Raw genomic sequence first — 27,097 nt, 5'->3', positions numbered from 1 at the left:
GTGGGGACTGACAGCATCCGTACATCCCAGTTTACCAAAACACTCTATGTCTGAGGACCCTCCAGATCTACTCCTTTACCTCATAAACACCATTAACAAAAGACTTGACTAAACAGATATGTTTTCAGCCTAGACTTAAATGCTGAGACTGTGTCTGATTCCTGAACACTACTTGGAAGGCTGTTCCATAACTGTGGGGCTTTGTAAGAAAAGGCTCTGCCCCCTGATGTAGCCTTCACTATACGAGGTACCAGCAGATAGCCTGCACCTTTTGATCTAAGTAGGCGTGGCGGGTCATAGAGGAGCAGAAGTTCACTCAGGTACTGTGGTGCGAGACCATTTAGTGCTTTAAAGGTCAATAGTAGTATTTTATAATCAATATGAAATTTGATTGGGAGCCAATGCAGTGTGGATAAGACAGGCGTGATGTGGTCATATTTTCTAGTTCTAGTAAGGACTCTTGCTGCTGCAATTTGAACTAACTGGAGTTTGTTTATGCACTTATTGGAACATCCAGACAGTAAGGCATTACAATAATCCAACCTGGAGGTAACGAAAGCATGGACTAGTTTTTCTGCATCATGCAATGACATTAAGTTTCTTATCTTTGCAATAATTCTGAGATGAAAGAAAGCTATCCGGGTGATGTTATCAATGTGAGTTTTGAATGAAAGACTGGGGTCAATAATCACTCCGAGGTCTTTTACTGCTGCACGTAAAGAAACGGAAAGGCCATCCAGAGTCACTGTGTAATCAGAAAACTTACTTCTAGCTGTATGTGGTCCTAGCACAAGTACTTCAGTCTTGTCAGAGTTAAGCAGAAGGAAATTAATAAGCATCCAGTGTCTAATGTCCTTAACACATTCCTCAGTTCTATTAAGCTCGTGTCTCTCATCAGGTTTTGCAGAGACATACAGCTGTGTGTCATCAGCATAACAGTGGAAACTAATACAATGTTTACGAATAATATCGCCCAGAGGTAACATATATAGAGAAAAAAGCAGTGGACCCAAGACAGAACCTTGTGGAACACCAAACTTTACCTTGGTACGTCTAGAAATATCACCATTTATATCAACATACTGATAACGATCAGTTAGATAAGACCTGAGCCAGGAGAGGGCCATTCCCTTAACTCCCACAACATTTTCTAGTCTATCCAGAAGAATGGAATGATCAATGGTATCAAATTGTAAGAATGTAGGTATGGCACAGCAGGCCACTCCAAAAATCCACCAGAATGCAGGAACATCTACTAAATCCAAAATCCCCCCCCCCCCCCCCATTGTCCATCTCCAGCTGGATGACCCACCCCACAAACAAAACACCAGAATGCAGGGGGACAAGTCAATATCAAACTGAGTACAAAATTCCCACTTACTGCGTGGTGTGCGGAAAAATTTTGCTGGCAGCCCTGTAACAAAACATTTTAATAAAAACACCTGACATTTTCGTGATTAAATGATTTCAACAAACTTCTGTAAACTTTCTTTGAAGAGTGTGTTTATAGTCAATAAACTTTTTTTCATGCATATTTAATTTGAGAAATCTTAATTCACATAAATGCATTTTTTTTCAGAAAAAATGTCACTACAAAAATAGCTCTCATGTCTTGCCTTAATGTTTACAAAGACCAGTATTTATTTATTCTATTTATTTATTTATTTATTTAGACTTGCTGGCGAGGCCAGAATGATTCAACCATTCTCTCAGGAACATTTTAATTTTTATTTCCAGGTGGTGTTCGAGGGCATCCGTGGTGATGGGTTTGAGGGCGACATTGCCATTGATGACGTCTCCGTCACCAAAGGGAAGTGCAAGCAAGAGAAGCTCCCCGAAACAGGTTGGTACTGCAGGCACTGAAATGCTGAAGCATTACTTGTATAATTACAATTGCTTGAATAATCTACATTGACATTTCCATCATGGCTTGCAAAAGACCTGAAAATTCACTGACAGAACTGTAAAATCCTTTTAAGAACCAAATCTATGGTTTCTTACATGTGTTGTAATCTGTTTCATCTGTAGCATGTATGCCTATGTATGTTGTTACTATGGAAATAATAACATTTAACTTATAAGCCTTATCACAATAAATTTTGTGTCTGGAATTATTGTCCGATCTGCTGTTATACAAAATTAACACCTTCTGAACATTAAGGGGACGGCACGGTGGTGTAGTGGTTAGCACTGTCGCCTCACAGCAAGAAGGTCCTGGGTTCGAGCCCAGCGGCTGACAAGGGCCTTTCTGTGTGGAGTTTGCATGCTGTCCCCGTGTCTGCGTGGGTTTCCTCCGGGTGCTCCGGTTTTCCCCACAGTCCAAAGGCATGCAGGTTAGGCTAATTGGTGGCTCTAAATTGACCATAGTTGTGAATGAGAGTGTGAATGGTTGTCTGTGTCTATGTGTCAGCCCTGCGATGATATGGCGACTTGTCTAGGGTGTACCCCCCCCCGCCCATAGTTAGCTGGGATAGGCTCCAGCTTATCTGCTTGCCTTACAGATAATGGATGGATGGATGGATGGATGAAAAATAAAGAACAGCCCTGTGGTATCAATATGCATCTAGCATGGGTAAGGAGTAAAGTTGCAGTACACAGAGCGATTTTTGTAAAATGCAGCTTTTCTTTGAAAAAATAACAAAGAATCATATAAAATATATGGTTTATTAGTATTCCTCTTTTTATATTTTATAATAATTGACAATTCTTACATGAAGAATAGAACATTGATTTTTTTTAATCAGCACAGTAAAATTGGCAATGTAGCACAGCCACTTAAGACAAATAATTTGTTGAGTAATAAATTAATTAATTAATTTTCCAACAGGCCTTTTTCTATACCTTTTCTTAAATAAAATTAAAAGGTATAGGTAAGGTTAAAGGTGACAGAGGATTTTGTTTTTAGGGGTATAAATAAATCAAACCAAAGCTGGTATTTAATAGGAGACTTAAGGACAGTAAATCAAATTGACCTCAAACTTGTCCTACTTGGTTGTTATTGGTTCGTCAAATGAACATCACAAGGCTTGGTACTGATGGGAGAGAAAGATATAGTGCTCAGCATAAATGAGTACACCCCCTTTGAAAAGTAACATTTTAAACAATATCTCAATGAACACAAACAATTTCCAAAATGTTGACAAGACAAAGTTTAATATAACATCTGTTTAACTTGTACCATGAAAGTAAGGTTAATAATATAACTTAGTGTAGCGCGGACAATGCGTGGGTGGAGCACAGAGGACGGCAGGACAACGTTTGGAGGGAGTAACAGCGTGTTTTATTAATAAACTTTTCAGCTTAAACGAACTCGCAGCACACAGACACACTCTCAGCCTCCACTCCCGGGTCGCGCTCCCTCTGCTCTCTCTCAGCCTCTTAAAATAGGGAGCGGTTTACTGGGAAAACACACACAAAACACAGGTTAATTACAGTCAGGTGTAGCGAATCTGCCACTCACCTTCCCCGGCTCCACCCTCCTGTCACAGACCGATGCTTGACCACGCCCCCGCTGCCACATACCCCCACCGCCCGACTCAGGCCGGGCGCCCGTCCGGCCCGCAGCCGACTCCCCCCCCCCTTGACGGGAGAGGAAGTCCGCCACGACCATCTGCGCCCCCGGCCTGTGGACCACCTTGAAGCTGAAGGGTTGGAGTGCCAGATACCAACGGGTGATCCGCGCGTTGGCATCCTTCATGCGGTGGAGCCACTGGAGGGGCGCGTGGTCCGAACAGAGGGTGAAAGAGCGCCCCAGCAGGTAGTAACGGAGGGCGAGGACCGCCCCCTTGATCGCCAGGCACTCCTTCTCAATGGTGCTGTAGCGCCCCTCACGCACTGACAGCTTGCGGCTGATGTATAGGACTGGGCGGTCCTCCCCCTCCACCTGCTGGGACAAAACGGCCCCCAGCCCTCTGTCCGACGCATCCGTCTGCAACAAAAAAGGGAGAGAGAAGTCAGGGGAGTGTAAGAGTGGCCCCCCACACAGTGCAGCCTTTACCTCAGAGAAAGCCCGCTGGCACTGCTCCGTCCACTGGACCGGATCTGGTGCCCCCTTTTTAGTGAGGTCAGTCAGCGGGCTGGTGACGTCCGAATAATTAGGTATAAACCTACGATAGTAGCCAGCCAGCCCCAGGAACTGTCTCACCCCCTTTTTGGTCTTGGGCCTCGGGCAGGCCGCAATCGCTGCAGTCTTATTAATTTGGGGACGCACCTGCCCGTTGCCCAAGTGGAAGCCCAGATACCGTACTTCCACCCGCCCAATCGCACACTTCTTCGGGTTGGCAGTGAGTCCCGCCCGCCTCAGCGACCTAAGGACGGCCCTCAGGTGTTGCAGGTGCCGCTGCCAGTCATTGCTATAAATGATGATGTCATCTAGGTACGCGGCCGCATAGGTGGCGTGCGGCCGGAGGACTCGGTCCATCAGCCGCTGAAACGTAGCGGGCGCCCCAAACAGCCCAAACGGAAGTGTGACGAACTGGTGTAAGCCGAACGGTGTGGAAAAGGCCGTTTTCTCTCGGGATAATGGAGTCAAGGGGATCTGCCAATATCCCTTCGTCAAATCCAGTGTCGAGTAAAAGCGAGCCGTGCCTAGTCGATCGAGCAGCTCATCAATACGAGGCATTGGGTATGCGTCGAATTTAGACACCGCGTTGACTTTTCTATAGTCCACACAGAACCGGACCGACCCGTCGGCCTTGGGAACCAAGACCACTGGGCTGCTCCAGTCACTGTGGGACTCCTCGACGATGCCCATTTCGAGCATGGCCTGAAGTTCTTCCCGAACCACCTTTTTTTTGTGTTCGGGTAGTCTATAAGGGCGGCTACGCACTACCACCCCCGGGGGCGTCTCTATGTGGTGTTCTATGAGGTTCGTGCGACCGGGCAGGGGCGAGAACACATCCGAAAACTCGGCCTGCAACTGGGCGACCTCCGCGAGTTGGGTCGGGGAGAGGTGGTCTCCACAGGGGACCGGAGAGGTACGTGATGCCAATGACCCTTTGGGGACCTCCGGCCCCAGCTCCGCCTTCTCCGGAACTACCGACACCAACGCCACGGGGACCACCTCATTCCAGAGTTTCAGCAGATTGAGGTGGTAAATCTGTAGCGCCCCCTCCCTGTCCGTTCGCCTAACCTCGTAGTCGACGTCCCCGACTCGCCGTGTGACCTCAAAGGGTCCTTGCCACTTGGCGATTAATTTGGAGCTCGATGTGGGCAACAGGACGAGTACCTTCTCTCCCGGAGTGAACTCTCTAAGGCGCGTGCCCTTGTTGTACAGGCGGACTTGCCGTTCCTGGGCCTGCCGCAAATTCTCCTGAGTTAGGTGGGTGAGCGTGTGGAGTTTTGCGCGCAGATCCATAACGTACTGAATTTCGTTTTTGCTCTGTGAAGGTCCCTCCTCCCAATTTTCCCGCAGTACATCTAAGATGCCGCGCGGCTTACGCCCGTATAATAATTCAAACGGGGAAAACCCCGTGGAGGCTTGGGGAACCTCTCGCACTGCAAACAACAAGGGTTCGAGCCACTTATCCCAGTTACGTGCGTCCTCACTTACGAATTTTTTAATAATATTCTTGAGGGTGCGATTGAACCGTTCAACTAAACCGTCCGTCTGTGGGTGATAAACGCTGGTGCGGATCGGCTTAATACCTAGTAGCCCATACAGTTCGCTCAGTGTTCGTGACATAAACGAGGTGCCTTGGTCAGTCAGAATCTCTTTCGGGATTCCAACCCGGGAGATGACGTGGAAGAGGGCCTCTGCAATACTGCGTGCTGAGATATTGCGAAGAGGCACCGCTTCCGGGTATCGCGTTGCATAGTCCACCAGGACTAATATAAAGCGGTACCCTCGTGTTGACCGATCTAATGGCCCAACGAGATCCATCCCAATTCTTTCGAACGGGGTCTCGATTAATGGTAGGGGGCGCAAGGGCGCTTTTGGAATGGCCGCTGGATTCACTAACTGGCATTCGCGGCACGCCGTACACCACTTACGGACGTCGCCGCGAATCCCCGGCCAATAGAATCGGGCCATTATCCGGGCGAGTGTCTTATCCTGCCCGAGGTGTCCAGCCATGGGATTAAAGTGGGCCGCCTGGAATACCAATTCCCGGCGGCTCTTTGGAATTAATAACTGGGTGACTCGCTCTTTCGTCTGAGTGTCCTGCGTCACTCGATATAATCTATCCTTCAAAATGGAAAAATAGGGGAAGGACGGGGTGGCGTTCGGCTGGAGCGTTTGACCATCGATTACTCTCACTTGGTCAAACGCGTGTCGCAGAGTCTCGTCTCGCGATTGTTCCAGTGGGAAATCCGCGAGGGATTCCCCAATAGAAAGAGGAGGGGCCGGCGGCTCCTCCCCCTGTCGCGGAGGTGACGTAGACGGCTCTGCGACCGCCGCTCCAGCCAAAGCGACACCGGGACCCTCCCCCGTCAACCGGCAGGACCCACTCTTTACTAGGCGTGCCATTAAACCCCGAAATCCCGGCCAATCGGTCCCCAAGATCAAAGAGTGGGTAAGGCGAGGATTAACCGCCGCCTTCACTATAGATTTTTCCCCTCTAAAATATATGTGGACTGACACCAACGGGTAGCTGTGAATATCCCCGTGCACACACAACACCTTCACCCCTTGTGCTCCCCCCAATGCCTCGTCTTGCACCAGGCTTTGGCGGATTGAGGTCTGATTGCAGCCTGAATCCACCAACGCCTGATATGTAGCCCCTTGTACACTTACCGGTATGCGATACGCTCCGGCCCGATCGAGGGCAGCCTCTGGCGCGTCGGGGATCCGCACCACCGCCCCCACCTCCATCGCTGCACATTGTTGCTGCAGGTGGCCCGGTTCCCCGCAGCGCCAGCAAACCGGCCCGGGCCTCCCCTCTGCAACTGTGTTCTGGGGCTCACTCACCTGAGGGGGGGGGGGAAGAGACAGACACAGAAGGGGGAAACGGGAGGGCACCACGGGTGCGGCGGGCCGGCTGGGGTGGGGCCGGCCCCCGCCTCCGTGGTGGGGGAATGGGGCGAGGACGGGACACGGGAGGAGGGGGGGAAGACAGAGAGAGAGGGGGGGAAGACAGAGAGAGAGAAGAGGAGACAGAAGACGATGTCATCCGTTGTCCTGCCGCCGGTACAGCCGCCAGATGATCCTCCGCCAGTCCTACGGCCTGATCCAGCGACGCCGGGCGGTGGCACTGGACCCACTCCGCGGTTCCGGCTGGTAAGCGGGCAACGAACTGTTCCAGCGCCACCTGGTCGATGATTCCCTCGGCGTCGCGATCTTCGGCCCTCAGCCACCGCCAGCAGGCGTCCCGGAGCTGCTGGCCAAACGCGAACGGGCTGCCGGCTTCCTCCATCCGCAGCGCGCGGAAGCGCTGGCGCTGCTGCTCCGGCGTGCGCCCCACGCGCTGGAGGACGGCCCGGCGAAGGTCAGCGTAGGCCAGCCGGCGGTCGGCGGGGAGCTGTAATGCGGCCAGCTGCGCCTCTCCAGTCAGGAGGGGGAGGAGGCGCGCCGCGCGCTGCTCCATCGGCCACCCCGAGGCTTCGGCGACCTGCTCGAACAAGGTGATGAAAGCCTCGGGGTCGTCCTGCGGGCCCATCTTGGTCACAGTGAGGGGAGACGGGCCCGCGGCCGGGGCGCTGGTGGATCCCGCCGACGCGAGGAGCCGCCGGAACGCCTCTCGATCTTCCTGTTGAGCCAGCACCAGGGCTTCGAAGCGGCGCTCCTGCTCCGTTCGGAGCGTGACGAGTGCCTGGTGCTGGCTCTGCTGAGCCGTGGCGAGGGCGTGGACCAAGTCCGCGAACGGGGAGGATTCCATGGAGCTGTAGCACTGGTGCTCCACCTTTTCCCGGGTTTCGGCACCACTGTAGCGCGGACAATGCGTGGGTGGAGCACAGAGGACGGCAGGACAACGTTTGGAGGGAGTAACAGCGTGTTTTATTAATAAACTTTTCAGCTTAAACGAACTCGCAGCACACAGACACACTCTCAGCCTCCACTCCCGGGTCGCGCTCCCTCTGCTCTCTCTCAGCCTCTTAAAATAGGGAGCGGTTTACTGGGAAAACACACACAAAACACAGGTTAATTACAGTCAGGTGTAGCGAATCTGCCACTCACCTTCCCCGGCTCCACCCTCCTGTCACAGACCGATGCTTGACCACGCCCCCGCTGCCACACTTAGATTACACATTTTTTTCAGTTTTACTCAAATTAGGGTGGTGCAAAAATGAGTACACCCCACAACAAAAACTACTACATCTAGTACTTTGTATGGCCTCCATGATTTTTAATGACAGCACCAAGTCTTCTAGGCATGGAATGAACAAGTTGCCGACATTTTGCAACATCAATCTTTTTTCATTCTTCAACAATGACCTCTTTTAATGACTGGATGCTGGATGGAGAGTGATGCTCAACTTGTCTCTTCAGAATTCCCCAAAGAAAATAATTTCTTTACACCACAAAGGTGAAGGCTACAAGAAGATCAGCAAAGCTTTACTTGTCAGTCAGAATACTGTAGCAAAAGTGGTACAAAAATTTAAGAAAGATGGAACTGCAACCATCTCACAGAGACGTCCAGGTCGTCCACGGAAGTTAACACCTCGACAGGAGTGTCTTCTGATGAGAAGGGTTGAAGAAAATCGGCATGCAAGTTCACTGCAGTTATCTAAATAAGTAGAAAGCCAAACTGGGGTGACTATTTCCTGTGACACAATACGGTGTACACTGCAGAGGAATGGCATGCATGGATGCTGCCCACGAAAGAAGCCTCTCCTAAAGCCCAGGCACAAAAAAGCCCACATAGAGTTTGCCAGGGCCCATGCTGACAAAGATGAAGCCTACTGGGACTCTATACTCTGGAGTGATGGGACCAAGATAAATGTTTTTGGAACTGATGGCTTCAAAACTGTATGGTGTCGCAAAGGTGAGGAATACAAAGAAAAATGCTTGGTGCCTACAGTGAAACATCGTGGTGGCAGTGTCCTTATGTGGGGCTGCATGAGTGCTGCTGGTGTCAGGGAGCTGCATTTCATTGATGGGATCATGAATTCACAGATGTATTGCTCTATACTGAAAGAGAAGATGCTACCATCACTCCCTGCCCTTGGTCGTTGTGCACTTTTCCAACATGACTAAACACACATCTAAGGCCACTGTTGGATTTCTGAAGAAGAACAGGGTGAAAGTGATTCAGTGGCCAAGTATGTCTCCTGATCTGAACCCAATCGAACACCTATGGGGAATTCTGAAGAGACACGTTGAGCATCACTCTCCATCCAGCATCCAGTCACTAAAAGAGGTCATTGTTGAAGAATGGAAAAAGATTGCTGTTGCAAAATGTCGGCAACTTGTTCATTCCATGCCTAGAAGACTTGGTGCTGTCATTAAAAATCATGGAGGCCATACAAAGTACTAGATGTAGTAGTTTTTGTTGTGGGGTGTACTCATTTTTGCACCACCCTAATTTGAGTAAAACTGAAAAAATGTGTAATCTAAGTTTTATATTATTAACCTTACTTTCACATTATAAGTTAAACAGATGTTATACTAAACTTTGTCTTGTCAACATTTTGGAAATTTTTTGTGTTCATTGAGATATTGTTTAAAATGTTACTTTTCAAAGGGGGTGTACTCATTTACGCTGAGCACTGTAAGTGGCCTAAAGACAACAAAACATATTTATAAGGAATTCTTTTTCTGGGAATAATCTGGGCTCATGCCAGCCAATCCAGAGAAAACTGGAAGAGCTCATGCCTGGTACAGCGCCAGTGTCTCTGTCCCTTTCCTGTTTCTAGTTCGGCCCCTGTGGCCCAGTGGAGGACAAGCACTCCTTCTGAGTAAATATGGGCACAGTGACAGGAAACACCCTGAGCCAAAATGGTGAAAGAAAGCAGGTGACAGTCCAGAGTGCCATTGTCTCCTATTATCCTCCTACACAGCTAAGATGAACATGATGTAGATGTGAGAAGATAAAGGAGATTGCTTTGATCCAGTGGGCCTCAGTAGACTCACTACAAATAGACACTTTTGCTGTACACTGGAGACCAAAGTTGTGTTCACTATGAAAAATAATTTGTGTTCATTAATTAAAACAAAATCATATCAGTTAATTTGGATAGCACTTTTAGATTTTTATTTAAATCTCTAATGAGCAAGCCATCTTGAATAATCAGTGGCAAGGAAAATCTCTGAGACATCATGAGGAAGAAACCTTGAGAGGAATCCGCTTCAAAAGGAAACCTTGTTTCTGACACCACGTAGTTCGTTTATAAATCATTCTGTTTCTACAACTGTAAACTATAAAATCAGAGAGTACTAAATACAGTATGTTGAAAGGATGTTTAGCATGAATATCAGCGTCTTTATGATTTTAGCAGCAGTCCTAACCTTAAGTTTAGAAACTCAGTTTTCTTCATATGTGTGCAACATGAAGTCACAAATTAGATTAGATTAGATAAAACTTTATTGATCCCTTTGGGCGGGTTCCCTCAGGGAAATTAAGATTCCAGCAGCATCATTACAGATAAACAGACAAAAGAAATAGAGAAAACTTCTAGATAAATTAAAATAAATTAAGTATTTACATATACAAATATAAAAAGAATAAGATATGGGGAAGAGAGGAAGGGGGGAAGGAGGGGGAGGGAAAAGGTGGGGAGAAGGGGGGCGGCGACAGGAGAGATATTACACATTATATTGCACATTGTCTGGTATTGCTTATTGTTAGGCTAGGCTACTGCTCCTTCCCATCCTCTGTCCTCCTGTTCCACCCCAGAGAGGAGCTGTACAGTCTGATGGCGTGAGGGACAAAGGAGTTTTTAAGTCTGTTCGTCCTGCACTTGGAAAGGAGCATTCTGTCACTGCACAGGCTCCTCTGGTTGCTGATGACAGTGTGCAGAGGGTGACTGGCATCGTCCATGATGTTCAATAGTTTGTCCATAGACCTCTTCTCTGCCACCATCACCAGAGAGTCCAGCTTCAAATTCGAGGCATTACAAAGAAAAATAAAGCTTGGAAGGAAGTAGCAGAAATTGTTGGTGCATATGGCGAGTGTATGCAGCTCATACAATCATGTGTGTGTGTGTATATATATATATATATATATATATATATATAGAGAGAGAGAGAGAGAGAGAGAGAGTACTTGTTTTGACATGTCATGCCATAACACTTAACATCTCTTAATGGTGTAATCTTAACTTTGACAACAGCCAAATTGTGATGGCTGAGACTGAGTCTGAGCATCTCCAAAATGGCACATCTTGTGGGGTGTTCCCAGTATGCAGTGGTTTGTACCTACTGTACCAAAAGTGGTCGAAGGAAGGACAACCAGTGAACCGACAACAGGGTCATGGGTGTCGCAGGCTCACTGATTCATATGGGACATGAAGGCTAGTCCAAATGATCGGATAAGAGCTACTGTAGCACAAACTGCTGAAAAAGTTAATGTTGGCACCTTTCTGTTTTAGCCAGCATTAACTGGAACACCCCACAAGATGTGCCATTTTGGAGATGCTCAGACCCAGTCATCTAGCCATCACAATTTGGCCCTTGTCAAAGTCGCTTAGACCCTTACGCTTGCCCATTTTTCCTGCTTCCAACACATCAACTTTGAGAACTGAATGTTCTCTTGCTGACTAATATATCACACCCCTTAACAGGTGCCACTGTAATGAGATAATCAATGTTATTCACTTCACCTGTCAGAAGTCATAATATCAGTTATGACTGATCAGTGTAAGAGATCATGTGAAGTCAGTCAGGAGTTACAACATGACTGCAAAAGAATGTAGGTTATGAATAAGGCAGGTATAAAGAGAGGCTGAGTTTTTCTATTTTATTTAGCACATATTAAATTAATTGCAATTTAAGGGTTTAAAAAATACAGCAGGGTGTGCTGTTATTGGAAAATAAACGACAATAGCCATCTTTTCTCCAAAATTCTAAATCTTTGTACTTAGGGACTTTTTAACTGCTCTCCAAATCTCATGAACTGAATGAACATTGTATTCAAGGAGAATAAAAAGATTAGGAAGATAAGAGTGAGTGTCAGTGCTATTATCAACTTGAAAAAAATATACTATCTGCTGTTTATTTTTTAGATCTTTCCAATGAAAATAAATTTTTTTCTACTAATTTGTTTTGCCTATTTGCTATTTAACAAAACTTTTTTTTTTGTTCCGATTAGCTACAATGAGGGTTTTTTTGTGTGGGTTTGTTTATTATTATTTTTTTTTCACAGAAGTGTGATTATTTGTGAAATGGAATGGAATGTAATTCAATCATCAACAATGATCATATTTGACCATTTTATTGTGCTTTGTAAGCACTGGACTTCAGATTTCATTTAAACCAATCTCATATTGCAAGCCAAAGAATGCAATATTTTGGTATTCTTGGAAAGATTGCAAACATTTAAAGACAATCCAGACAGGAAGCTGGGGAGCAGTAAACATTCGGACTATTGGTGAAATGCCTTTTTTTAAATCATCTGAGACCTTTTTTATTACCTGTAGTAAAGTCTGTGACCGCAGCCCAATCAGAGATGGAAAACTCAGCCAAGCTTATAAGATGTTTTGAAAAGAACAAAAAAAGTCATGCAGGAAGGGAAGAAAGTCAGATACACAAGTCATCACTTTCGACTGTCTTCAAGTCGAAAGCTGAGGGCAGACTCCAGGAACTGTTGCCTGTTGTTGCAAATTACACTTTTATAATCTAGATTTTAGTTACTTCACATGTGTGTGTGTGTGTCTTCATCAAGAATATCAAGAAGAACTTTATCGTCATTGGGTCAACACAATGAAATTACAAAAGTGCGATCCTCAAATCAATTGTGCCATATTATAAAACTTAACAAGTAGAATGAAAAATATATACAAACTTGAAGTGACACAAGTCAAGGTTCATGTTTTGTTTGAGTCGAAACATGACACTTTTTCTTTGGTTCAGATTTATTCTTATGCACTTTAACTCATTTTCAGTGACTTTATTTGTTATAAAAGTGGAGCGATCTGCAAAGGATTTTTATAGCAAGAAACATGCTTGGTTGAATTACTTAAATGAACAAAGTTATTATAAAGTGCATTTTATAGTTTTACTCATTGTCTTAATCTTTGCATTCTGAGGCCCACAAGCTCCTCCTGTGCAGAAAAAAAGTATTTTAAATTGTACATTTCACTGACATGGCACTCTCAAGGGTACAGTTTTTGTGCCTTCTAGTATGTAATATCTACGTATATACACATTGGTGAAAGAAACATATTAAAGGTATAAAAGTTAAGGGTACCACTTCAGCAACCAGGAAAGGGACAGTGTAGTAAGGTTTTTTTTTTTTTTTCCTCTCAAAGACTGTGCTGGGTGATGAGATGTTCCTGCTTCATCTTCCTTCATTAACTGTTCCATTCTAATATACATTCTATTCTATTTGTTTTATTTATGTCACTTCTCTCTCATCTTCTCTCCACTACTGGCTATCATACCAGGAGCTGCTGATGGTCTTTTTCTGCTCTCTCTCTCTCACTCGGATGAAAAATAATGGGTAGCAGCGTCAGCATTGACTGTGTGTGCACATGTGGCACTTCTGCTTTGAGCCTCATCCTGAATCTAGTGCAGTGTTTACTTAGGCTCATGTTGTTCCAAAGTGCTATATGTGTGTTATTCCTTTTGCTTTTGCCTTTTTATGTTTGAAGAATACTTTACACCTACATATAACAGATGAGAGAAGAAGGGTTTGGTCTTCTAAAGCTTGTATATTTCAAACCGTAGATATTTCCTTTCTCATATGAGGTGCCATATTTCTCTTTGTTTAAATCCCGGACTGTGAGTCTTCGTTTTGCAGTTATATTTTAATTTGCAAAAGTATTTGGTATGTGAATATATTTGGATATTCCTGAGCCTATAATTCTGTACTGCCAAAAAGAAAAGGAGCGTCAGCAATAGCACTACATGATACTTTAATCTCACCTGGACCACATGAAAATGGTCAAGCAAAGAAAATCTTAAGATCCTAATTTCATCACTATTGTTTTTATTTGCTTTTATTTACCTACAATATATCTATATTGCTAATGTTTACCTCAATTTATTTTTAGTTTTGCATCTTTTTTATTTAAACCTCTCAAACACATTTAGACAGCTAGACGATTGGGAATTGTAAATGATCATTTGGCTTTCTTTTCACTATATTTGCTCACTACATAATAGCATATATCATAATTGTGTGTCACCACATAATTACTCCCCAATGAAACAGGAAGCCATGGATGACTGCTTAAGTGTTCCTAAACAATTTTATGTAAAATGTACATTATTTTACATTCATGGAATTTAGCAGACATTCTTATCCAGAGTGGCATACAACATACCCAGAGCACCCTGGGGCTTATGTGCCTTGCTCAAAGGCACTTCAGCCATTCCTGCTGGTCCAGGGAATCGAACTAGCAACTTTTTGGTCCCAAAGCTGTGTCACTAATCATTTGGCCATGGCTCCATCTAGCCAGTCATATGAAAGATTTCAGTCATGGTTTCAGTGGAAGGTTAAATTGAATAAAATGTAGTTTGTTTATTTATTTGTTTCCATATTTACTTATTTAGCCCATCTTTACTGTGTGTGTGTGTGTGTGTGTGTGTGTGTGTGTGTGTGTGTGCCAGTAACTCTGAAGCTGACTGAATGTTGAATGGAATGTCGAATACTGTCTATGATTTAGCTTAAAATGGTCAAACAGTAATGAACAGCCCTAGTATTGGTGTGTGTACACACATGCACTTATAGTTAGCTAGAATATGGCTTACATTCAGTAAACACACTTGAATTGCTTTTCCATTACTGACATGCTCTCCAAAACTTGCCAACTCCTTCAAAGGTCCTCGAGAAGTGACAGATGCTTCAGTTGTACATCAATGAAACAGAAGAATAAGGAACTTGATTAAAAACATAATGATTTCCTGCCAGCCCTAGAAAACCTTTAATATAAGTAATATTGATATCTTCAATAGAAAGCTACTCTTTATGTATTAAACCTATTTTGTTGGTGGCATGTGTGCATAATGCACTCCATGTGTGTTTTATACGAGTGCATGAGAGAGAGAGAGAGAGAGAGAGAGAGAGAGAGAGAGCGTGCACGTGAGAGAGCGAGAGAGAGAGAGAGAGAGAGAGAGAAAGCTGGTAATCCTTACCTTTTATTTCAGTACCAAAATACAGCAATGCATTGTTTGTACGTCATTGAGAGCCATGGTTTTATGAAAAGTTGCTCATCAATATGGATGAATTTTATTGTTTTTTAATTGTCCTCCTGCTACACATTCTTTTCGATAAGGTCATATGCCTGAGGCATAGCTGTGCAATGATGACACCAAAATCAACTGTTATACAAGAATCATGTCATGCATTGAATGGGGATAATAATAATAATAATAATAATAATAATAATAATAATAATAATAAAGTGAAGAAATTACAAAACCAAGGAACTTCTCAATCCTTCTGGTGCCTTTCTTATAACTTGGCACCTTTTAACACCAAAATACGATGTGTCACGAAAAATAACATTTGGACATTTATCTTCACAGGAAAGAATACATGATGTCACTCACTGACAAGTGCAGTATAATTGTATATCTTTATTTTATATATCGTTTAAAGTCTTTAATTCACTGTAAAGCTGCTTTTTGACAATATCTGTTAAAAGTGCTATACAAATAAACTTGACTATATGGCAGATTATTCATTAATACTTCAACATAAATTGAGTCCATTGCGTCTGAATCTGAACCAGCAAAACCTGTCTCAATGTCCCAGTGCAGTGAAATCAAGTGATTTTGAGACAACTGCTTATGAGACGAGTGTAAAAAAAGGAAAAAAAAGCACAAAGCAAAAATGATATAACTTAAGCAGAATGTTTCTTTTTGGCTTTGAACAAAAGTGTCAAATCCCCATAAAAGCATAATCAATTCAATTAAATTTCATTTTTCTAGCACTTTTAACAAGTGACATGGTCATGGAGCATCTTTACAAAAATCAATATGAAGACTTCAGTCCTTAATGAACAAGCTAGAGGTGACAATGGCAAAGAAAAACTCCTTGAGATGAAAGCAGGCAAAATGACAAGTGTGTAAATGTAAATTTCATTGAAATGCAACTGATAGGATAGTTACAATAGTAGATCTTGGGTATAAGTTGACATTTATCCAGGGTGAAACTTGCATTAACTGTTTTGAGAAGTTAGCCAGAACATCTACAAAGACTCCACCTGAAATGTCTCGTTTCCATTGTGTTCTCATCCTCAGATGTGCTTCCAGGAACAGCCCAAAGCCTTCAGCCTGTTACGCTGACCGAGCTACTTGTTAGCTCTATGTGCCTGTATGTCCTGCTCTTCTCCAGATGATGGATAATACATATGTTCATCCTCTCACTTCCACCCCCCCACCCCACCCCCGTGGCATCAACTGCCCAGATATGTTCCTTCCCTTCCCCCTCCTCTCTTGTCTCTTTTTCCCCTCTCATTCATACTTTCCTTGCTTTTCCTGGTCGTTTTCCATGCTTGGCTTGACCACCCTTCACTTGCATTTGCAATTGTCTCTCTAGACTAGCTTTTTGTTTCTGTCTCAGAATTTAACACCATGTTATCAATGGCTTGCCATCATACCTCAAATCTTTTGCGATGACTGACTAGTTCAATCCATATCCATAATATTCTTCAAATTTGCATCACATCAGTATGTACAGTATGTTTATGGTTTATTCCCCACTACCCTACTTCTGTACCTTCTCTGTGTTGCTGACACACCAAAGTGTCAATTATGCTACCAAAGATGATGGCGGTTCTTCGGATGAAGAGAAGGTTGGGGCAAATACAGGCCGAAATGCTCTTTAAAGTGACTAATCTCTCACCTCTTTGACTGTCCTGCACAGAAATGTGATTTCTGGATATGGATTAGCTGAATGCAGGGTGAAGAGTGTAAAAATGAGAATGGCCATGTCACCATGCTGTTTATTTGGATGAGCTGAATAGAAGAACCTGTACAATTACATGTACAGTATATGATATATTACCTAAGTATCAACACATGGAAAATGACTACAGTATCTGAGACTAATCATGACTCAGACTATGATAATGTTCAAGTAAAGAAGCACAAATTTATATGCTTTTTTTATCACTTTGGTTTTCCTGTGTGGTATTTTGTCCATTGACAAATTTGATGTATGCCTTGTCCCTTATTATAAATGAAGTTTCCTGCCTTGCTGCTGAACAGAATGGTGGCTGAACATCTAAAGGTAGTCCTATATCAGACTACCCTTGTCCCACCATCCGCTGAGACAACAGCAACCTGTATTATCTATACATTAAACCGCATGTTGAACTTTGGCTGTGTGCCAAACAGCGCTGACCAGTGATGGAATAATGGACATCAGAATTGACTGATTTCCCAAGTGCAGGAGCATGAGATCGATAAGGACTCCAAAGACGGACTTCACAGGTCTGCATGCTCCACGTTTCTGACCTGATGATCCAACAGAGAAAAAGCCAAGTTGCTGAAGAGAATTTGTATTGTGAAGGTACATCCAGACATTTCCACAGCTGCTGAAACTGAGTTCCATGTCTTCATGGCCATGACACTTTCTGAAAGAGTGGACATTCAAAAGAGGAACTGGACCATGCTGCCAGCAAGCAAGGAGGCATCTAGTTTTGGCACAAAGCAAACCATCTTTCAATGAAATACTCATAAATAAATAATGAACACCAACATTTCATATTAAGCAATACAGCATAATAGTGATTCTGCAAAGCTGACCACATGTTAAGTGAAGTGTGCCATCATCGTAGTTTATGCTTTGAGCAAAATGTATCATATGTTTATCCCAACAACTCATACATTTCAAAGAGTCAACTTTTACTGTGAACCATTTCTTCTGATTTGTTGAGTCCCAGGGAGTTCATCAGGGTTCTCTTTTAGGTCCTTTCTGAATGGCATTTACTCACAATTTATTAATCAAATGACCATGAATGCCAATATTGTGGACTTGTATTAAGGAGCACAAACAATATATATATATATATATATATATATATATATATATATATATATATATATATATATATATATATATATATATACAGTATATCACTTACACAGATAATAGATGGAAGAAACCATGTGTGCCTCTGTCAGAGTATACACATTATAGGCGAACTGGTCATCATTATATTAGATACTATGAAACAATCATATATCCATTTGTTTTGACCCAGTATTATTCATGTTGACATGCTCTGCCATCCTAGTTCAGTCTGCAATGTCTAATCACTGAGCTTTTAGTGTGAGATTAGATTTCTGAAGTCACATTGTGGTTTTCGTCATTCTTGCCCTGCTTGTAAAATTTGCCACACTCATATTTAATCAATGCATATGTATCTTAAGATGATATATCGCTTGCATCTGTTACATTCCAGTAAAGGTGTTGACTTGCATCTCAGGTCATTTTTTTTTAAGTACTTAGCAAGAGCAGAGCCTTTTGAGATTTCTCTTTTGCATCTGGTCCAGTCAACTGTACATTATATAGTTTTTAGACCTGTGTGTTCTTATTCAGCTATTCATGTTAACCCATGCACTTGGCTTGAGCAGCCATTTATCATAAAGAATGAAATGCTTCCAAAACAGCATAATTGGACTTGAAAAAGGAAATGAGGGAAAGGGAATTACTTTATTACTCTCTAATATAAAATAGCTGGACTAAAAATAAGCAAATTTGGATTGATTTGGAAGCCTGGCGCTGGATCCAATACAGACGAACCCAGCATGGGTTGCTTTAACCTAGTGAACTTGGGTTAGTATGCTGAGTCAGCATACTGGTTTGATTTTTTTTTTTTTTATAAAAATGACTCTATTACAATACTAGCCAATAACCTGAGATAATGTTACAAATAAAATGTAGCTAGAAGCAATGTTAACAGTAATGTAGCAGAATTTAAGAACCTATCTTGAAATTTATGAAGCTGAGAAGCCAATTTGTTAACATATATTTTCCCTTCAAATAAAATTAGCTAGCATACATTTTGTCAGGATTGGCTTTGAAGCCAATGAAAAAAGCTGGAAAAGAGTTATTGTCAACACATCAAGTTAAGATCGAAATTTAACTTCAAAAGTTTATATATAGTGGTATGCAAAAGTTTGGGCACCCCTGGTCAAAATTGCTGTTACTGTGAACAGTTAAGCAAGTTGAAAATGAAATGATCTCCAAAAGGCATAAAGTTAAAGATGACTCATTCCCTTTATATTTTAAGCAAAAACAATTTTTTTTTTAATTTTCATCTTTTACATTTTCAAAATGGCAAAAAAGGAAAAGGGCCCGAAGCAAAAGTTTGGGCACCCTGCATGGTTAGTACCTAGTAACACCCCCATTGGCAAGTATCACAGCTTGTAAACACTTTTTGTAGCCACCTAATAATCTTTCAGGTCTTACCTGGGGGATTTTCACACATTTGTCCTTGCAAAAGGCTTCCAGTTCTACAAGTTTCTTGGGCTGTCTTGCATGCACTGCTCTTTTGAGATCTATCCACAGATTTTCAATGATGTTTAGGTCAGGGGACTGTGAGGGCCATGGCAAAACCTTCAGCTTGTGCCTCTTGAGGTATTCCATTGTAGATTTTGAGGTGTGTTTTGGATCATCATCTTATTGTAGGACCCATCCTCTTTTTAACTTCAAGTTTTTTTTACAGATGGTGTGATGTTTGCTTCCAGAATTTGCTGGTATTTATTCGAATCCATGCTTCCCTCGACCAGTGAAATGTGCCCTGTGCCACTGGCCTGCAACACAACTCCAAAGCATGATTGATCCACACCCATGTTTCAGAGTTGGAGAGGTGTTCTTTTCCTGGAATTTGGCACCCTTTTTCTCCAAACATACCTTTGCACATTGTGGCCAAAAAGTTCTATTTTGATTTCATCATTCCACAGGACTTGTTTCCAAAATGCTTATTTAGATGTTCATTTGCAAACTTTAGATGTTGAATTTTGTGGCTAGGATGCAGGAACGTTTTTCTTCTGACGACTCTTCCATGAAGGTCATATTTGTTCAGGTGTTGTTGCATAGTAGAACAGTGCACCACCACTCCAGGGTCTGCTAAATCTTTCTGAAGGTCTTTTACAGTCAAACAGGGTTTTTTATTTGCCTTTCTAGCAATCCAACGAGCAGTTCTTTCAGAAAGTTTTCTTCATCTTCCAGACCTCACCTTGATCTCCACTGTTTTTGTTAACTGCCATTTCTTAATAACATTACAATCTGAGGAAACAGCTACCTGAAAACACTTTGCTACGTTCTTGTAGCATTCTCCTACTTTGTGAACATCAATTATTTTATTATTCAGAATACAAGGGAGTTGCTTAGAGGAGCCCATGGCTGTTGATTTTAGGTACAAGTTTGGGGAGTCAGAGGATTTATGCACCTTTGAAATCTGCATCATCTGACCTTTCCTAATGAAGAATTTGAACAAGCCACAGCTCAATAAGCTAATTAAGGTCTGGAATCTTGGTCAAAGTTACCTGAGAACTCAAATGTATTAGGGTGCCCAAATTTCCGCATGGTTTTTCTTTTTTCACTCTCCAGTTGTACAAAACAAAAATAATACACAAATCTTGCAGAAAACGCTGAAAAGAAATGTGTCGTCTATGCCTTTTGGTGATCAGTTTATCTTCTGCTCACTTAACTACTGTATTCACAGTAACAGACATTTTCAGTAAGGGTGCCCAAACTTTTGCATGTGTGTGTGTGTGTATATATATATATATATATATATATATATATATATATATATTTGTGTGTGTGTGTGTGTGTATATACTACACACATAGTATATATATATATATATATATATATATATATATATATGAGTGATTCCATGCTTATGGGTACTGAAATGGGGACATGAACTTATTTTTAAAAATTCACCTAAAACCATTTCTTTTTTTTACCATCAGGTCACAAAACATGTAATCTTTAATGAATGATATGTTAAAAGATAACTTTAATTTTCTGAGATGTAATAAAAACATATTTATATGCCAAAGTCAGAACGTAACAGAAGTGTTGTGGACATATATATTCTCAATTTTAACAATGTGGAATTACTTTTTGAAACATAGGAAGGTGATGTTTTAGCAAATATAATTAATAAACATGTGTAGTAGAATAAACATACACATTCTTTCAATAAGATTAACATGGTATATAGCTAGATTGTAATTAATTTGTAACAGACGCGAGATGGACAATCGTAACAGAAGTAATGTAACAGACATCATTTTGGAACTCATAGGCTTGACTTTGGCATATAAATATGTTTTTATTACATCTCAGAAAATTAAAGTTATCTTTTAACATATCATTCATTAAAGATTACATGTTTTGTGACCTGATGATAAAAAAAGAAATGGTTTTAGGTGAATAAGTTCATGTCCCCATTTCAGTACCCATAAGCGTGGAATCACTCATATATATATATATATATATATATATATATATATATATATATATATATATATATATTTGTTTATTTATTTTGTTTGTTTGTTTGTTTGTTTGTTTTTGTGCCACATTGGTGCAGTGAAAAATTTTTGAAGAGTGAATCTTAACATAACCTACCTATTCCCTTTTATATCCAAACCCCTGACCCAGCATGCTCTCGGTTATCAACCCAGTTTGGGTCAATTTGAGGTTTTACTGCTTATTAATTTACTGTATTTTTCTCAACGTTGCCTATCAATGCTCATTTTCTGTGCATTCTAAATATGAATTGCTTCATATAAAGCCTATACCAAGCATGTAGGCATTTTATGTACCTTGGTAGATGTTACACTAGCACTGAGACTTCAGATTGTGAATATAATGTGTATTAAGATGAAGGGATACATTAATTTGCATGTCATGTCACATCATATGTGTGCATACCGTATGTGAGAAAGAAATACAGGGATGGATTAACTATAAGGCTGGTACGTTATAATAGGGATGGAAATGATCATTATGCACAATTGTAAAGATTTGGCTAAGTGGCTTGGAGAAAGTATATCTTGTCCTTGGTTCATTGCTAATAGCACTTTTCTCTCTTCCTCCATTTCTGTTTTGCATTGTGGTTCTTTCCCTCCTACTGAAATGTGTCTCATCACGGAAGGTCAGTTTCATCGCTTTGAGGTAAATGAGCAAATTGGGCTCAAATAAATTCACTCTCATTTGCCCTAAATGGCCTTTAGATGAACTATGGAGAACAAGTTTGGCTTTGAAAATGAGCAAAAATGTCTGCACACAACCTGTAAATGACCTTAAATCCCCCAGAAAATGGAGAAGAGATCAGAAAATCAGCACTGACCAACTTTCTTCAGATGACTCTGTGGCTTTAGGTCTTGCACTTCCAAGCTGAGATCAACTGCTTATTATAAACACACATCCATTTGATCTTCATACTAGCTGCAAAGTTGAATTGTCTGGGTTATTTTACAGACATGCAGTGTTGAAGTCTGCAACCTGCATCTTGGCTTTGGGACTGTTCTGAACATTGATGTCATGGGCAGATTTAATGTTCTACATGTTTAAAAGGCATCAAAGTGCACCATTTTGTGAACATACTGTACTTTCAGAGGAACAATCAATTGGTGCGTTTTTGAAATGGTCCTTAAATGATAAATTTAATGACAAATGTATGTTTAATACATTCACCATCCACTGTATTAGGAACACCTGTACACATGCACAATCAGCCACTGATGTGACAGCAGTGCTGTGCATAATAATGTGCAGTTGCATCTCAAGAGCTTCAATTAATTTCACATCAAACATAATTTTTTTTTTCTACTGTCCAATTGGAACTGTCCAGGAGTAGAACCCAATTTTGTCTTTTGCTGGTATAGCTCATCTGCCAAAATGTTTGACACAAGATGCTTTTCTGCTCATCATGGTTGTAAAGAGTGGTTATTTCAGTGATTGCAGCCTTCCTGTCACCTTGAACCAGTCTAGCCATTCTCCTCTCACCTCTCTCATCAACAAGGTGTTTCCACCTGCAGAACTGTCACTCACTGGATCTTTTTGTTTGTTTGTTTTTTGCTCCTTTCTGTGCAAACTCCAGAGATTGTCATGTGTCTGAAAATCCCAGGAGTTCAGCAGTATCTGAAATACACAAAGCAGCAACAATAATGTCGTAGCCAAAGTCACATATTGTTTGATGTGAAAATTAACTGAAGCTCATGACCTGTATGGGTTTGATTATACACCTTGCACTGCTGCCACATGATAATGATAACTGCCTGAACGTGTAGATGTTCTTACAAACGTGGATGTTGAGTGTATATTTGAAATACAACGTACCACTTCAGTAGTATGCAATATTCATTTAATTTTCTTACATTTATCATGTCCTGGTGTAGAGCCCTGAAAGAAAAAAGCCACAGTTTGCTGCTTATATCATAAATTAAAATTAGCAAACAAAACATGCGAAAACACATTTTAAATTATCATACAAAGGCTGTCGTTTGTCACAAAATTCACTTCCATTAATTTTAGTAACTTGAGTGCTGAAAAACACATTCTGATCGTGACCATGTCCATTGCATCATCCAATAAATAAAAACAAACAAACAAACAAAAAATCAGTGGAATCCTGTGGTGAAACTTCATGGTTTGTCACACACATGAAGATGAAGCAATCACACCATGGTTGTGCCATATGTCCTTATATTGTATTGGTGAGAGTGTATGTAAGAGCCTGAGTGAGAATGTTGTTTTCTTTTGATTATTGTCTTTTTTTTTTTCTTCAGATGTACCAGTGCACAAGTGGAAGGAAAGCTTGTAGCGCTGGCCGTTGTATATTCTCGGTCATGTAATTAACTATTTTAGAGGCAAATATATTTGAGATATGAACCCAAATAATATAAATAAATAATCCTAAAAGAGCAAAACCAGTTTGTCTGTCTTTTTTAAATGGCATGCAACAAAACATCATATTCACTTATTTATTGTCATCATTCTAAAAATAGATTTGGTACTCAGTAATACAATCAAAATCAAATATTCAAGTAGATGAACAAATAAACAAGTATATAAATAAATAAATAGAGCTGCATACATGGAATCCCACAGCGTCACACTGCATTTGTTAACCACGGTCTAATTCACACCCTGCTCTGACATTATTAACACTGATTTTAGAAACAAGTTGAAGAAGCACAAGCACAGAGCAGTTAGCAAAGGAAAGACATTACTAAGAATGTGTATGTTTATGAAGCTGCGAGGGGAAAAATGTCTGTGATTGCTAAAAAGGTATTTAATTTGGACTTGATTGCTGCCACAAACCTTTAGTGCACACTAACAAGTAAATCTAAACACAGACCTTTTCTTTTGCAATTTGGTGTAAAGGTCATGGGTTGGACACCCAGCATGTTGCTTTCTGTTGTTTCTGTATATCATTATGGACAAGAGACATTTGAGAAAAGGATTAAAATAGCCATTGTTAACAAAACATGAAGAAAGGTTTCAAAAGTGTCCTACTATGTCACTGTAATGTATTCAAATATTACCTAGTGAGGCAGAAGCAGATGGTACAAGAATGTTCTTTCGATGTCAAACCATTGGTGCCATGTTAACTCCTACACTAATTCAGTGTTAATTGAATGTTGGGCTGGAAATGTCCTTTTTTTAATAAAAATTAAGTTTTGATTTTATTCGCATCACTTGGCAGGGCCAGTAGTTATTCTTAAGTCATTTTTCAGATCACCTGAAGTGGCACAACATTGATCTGTGCCATTAGGTATTCCTGATGTAAATCCTTGAATGTTTACACTTTGCACAACATTAGATTATATTGTTTAACCCTGCGATGACCTGGTGACTTGTCCAGGGTGTACCCTGCCTCTCGCCCATAGTCAGCTGGGATAGGTTCCAGCTTGCCTGCAAGCCTGTACAGGATAAGCGGCTACAGGTAATGGATGGATGGATGAATAGATTAAATTGTACCACTTAAAAACTGAAGAAACAAACAAGCAAAAAGTATAAGAGATGGTGGAAGTCATGAACAGTTCTGAGGAGGACACAATAATCCCTGATTTTAATTGTTTTAGTCCTTATATATAATGCTGATCAAATCTACCCCCTTATGACATTTAAAAGCACTGAAACAACCATAAATATATATTGTAAACCATAAATTGGATGACTTGCTTTAATGATCCAAAATAATAAAAATTCCATAATTGTTCTTGTACAGGTGCAACATACTACTGTTCTGGGTTAGTTTTTACCTGCATGTTTTGAATGAATCAAGGCCCTTGTAACAATTAAATAGTGTATACTTTTTGTTTAGATGGAGAAAGCATTGTAACAATCAAAAATGGCTGTGACAGTCATTCATATGGGAAAACAGACACTTACAGTTAAGATTAGGTTGTCCTTGATACAAAAATATAAAAAATATCCATTACACTTATGCAACCAACTGCACTGTTTTTTCTTCAAAGACTGAAGTGGGAAAAGGTACTCCTTGTAGATTGGCATGTCACAGTAGCGGCTGGATGTCAAGCCCTACTGTAGGCCATGGTGATGAAGTCCATCCACCAACTTCTCTTTAGACAAAGAGTGCCACCCATGACTTTCCTTACTGGCAGATGGACAGTTGATCAGAAGCTCTTATGGCTGCACTGCAAAAAATTGAAAACTGAATTTGAGGAGAAAGTTACTTAATACTAGTGAAATTATCTTGCTGCATGGACAATATTTTTACTTGATAAGACATCTTAAAATAAATTGGTTGCAATCTAGAACTAGGTTTAATAATCTCAGTATTAGTGTCTTGTATTCTTCTAATAGGAAATGCTAGATCAAGTTATCATTTTTTTGCAGTGTGTCATTTTGTCTAAGTAACATCATAAGATGCATAACGGGAACAGCAAGGAACACCTTGCGGTATCATGTTCTTTAGAAGCTGTAATATCAGTTGCCTGATTCACAAAGTTGAGTGAATATGATTTTGGTAAGAAATCCCAGTTTGAAACATAAAGTTACTTACCTATCCATAACTACTTGCAAGACAAGCTGCTCTCCAGACCATGTAACTCTGCAACTCTTTTTTTTTTGCAAGTGTTTTCAGAGATATCCATTTTAGTTCAGCATCCTGCATTGGTGGGGCCCTGAATGGACTCCAACACTAGTGGTTGTACTTGGGGTTGGAAATAAATGAAGGTGCCTTGTCTATGTTAGAAAAGTGGTAATAAACCTATGAGACCTCGGTGCTGCAACCATGGTGCTGCAATAGCTGGACTTGACGAGGACTTCCTGACTGTTCTTCAGGGACAGAATCTTGAGAAGCAAGTAATGTACTATGCCAGGTGAATGAAGTGAAAACTATTTGCAGAGCAGCATCCACCAGACTTTTGTGCTAGGTGCTTGTGCGTTCAGAAGTGTTTCCTGGACTATGTCATAATTCTCAGTTGATTCATCCTGAGGTACAAGTCAGACTGGCTTAGGGTACCCAATCTTGTTGTCTATTTGGCAACTTGTCGGGGGAGTCACCAGGGTATTCTGACCACTAGCAAAGAGCGGTAGTGGATACCAAGGTCTTGTCAGCTGCAAAATATAATAGGTGATGAAGTCAGTGGTGTACCAGACATGCTGTCACTGCAGGCTGTCCAGTTCTGCCAAGGAGAACCACCAACAGCAATGTCTCGAGTTGGCAGTGATGAAGAAGTATACCTGCAACTTAGCAAATCCTCTCCAGAGCTAAGCTCCCAATTTTATTTTTCAGAAGCCACTCTGTTGGATGTACATGCATTTGACAGTGTCAGGACCTTTTGAATCTGGAGCTGTTGTTAATAGCATCCATGGAAACAGTTTGTACTGCTTTAGAAGAAGAGATAGCTGCACAGCTTAATCTGTAAGTGCCTCTCATTGAGACTCAACACTAATTAGACTTTTCTAGTTCTGCCTGATTGAGTTGTGATTGAAAACTTTAATTAGCCAATTATCTTGAGCTCTGTCATTATACTCTCAGAAATGTGTGATGAACATGAGTGCACTAATAGCTGCTTTAGTCAGGAATTTATGAGCTGTGGTTCAAGACA

The 27,097-nt window shown here is 41.4% G+C and overlaps 1 protein-coding gene across 1 annotated transcript in view; it reads left to right on the top strand.

The window, feature by feature from the left end:
• Positions 1–17,200, top strand: part of LOC132889128 (MAM domain-containing glycosylphosphatidylinositol anchor protein 1) — a 700,848-nt gene extending 683,648 nt beyond the window's left edge. The window contains exons 17-18 of the mRNA XM_060925323.1: positions 1,738–1,843; positions 16,283–17,200. Coding sequence (XP_060781306.1) covers positions 1,738–1,843; positions 16,283–16,380 — 204 coding nt within the window. The 3' untranslated portion in view covers positions 16,381–17,200. The remainder of the gene's footprint in view (positions 1–1,737; positions 1,844–16,282) is intronic.
• Positions 17,201–27,097: the final 9,897 nt, after the last annotated feature.

Source organism: Neoarius graeffei, chromosome 7, assembly GCF_027579695.1.
Source record: "Neoarius graeffei isolate fNeoGra1 chromosome 7, fNeoGra1.pri, whole genome shotgun sequence".
Classification (NCBI taxonomy): domain Eukaryota; kingdom Metazoa; phylum Chordata; class Actinopteri; order Siluriformes; family Ariidae; genus Neoarius; species Neoarius graeffei.
The sequence above is the reverse complement of the archived record's forward strand: the minus strand, read 5'-3'. Positions and strand labels throughout refer to the sequence as shown.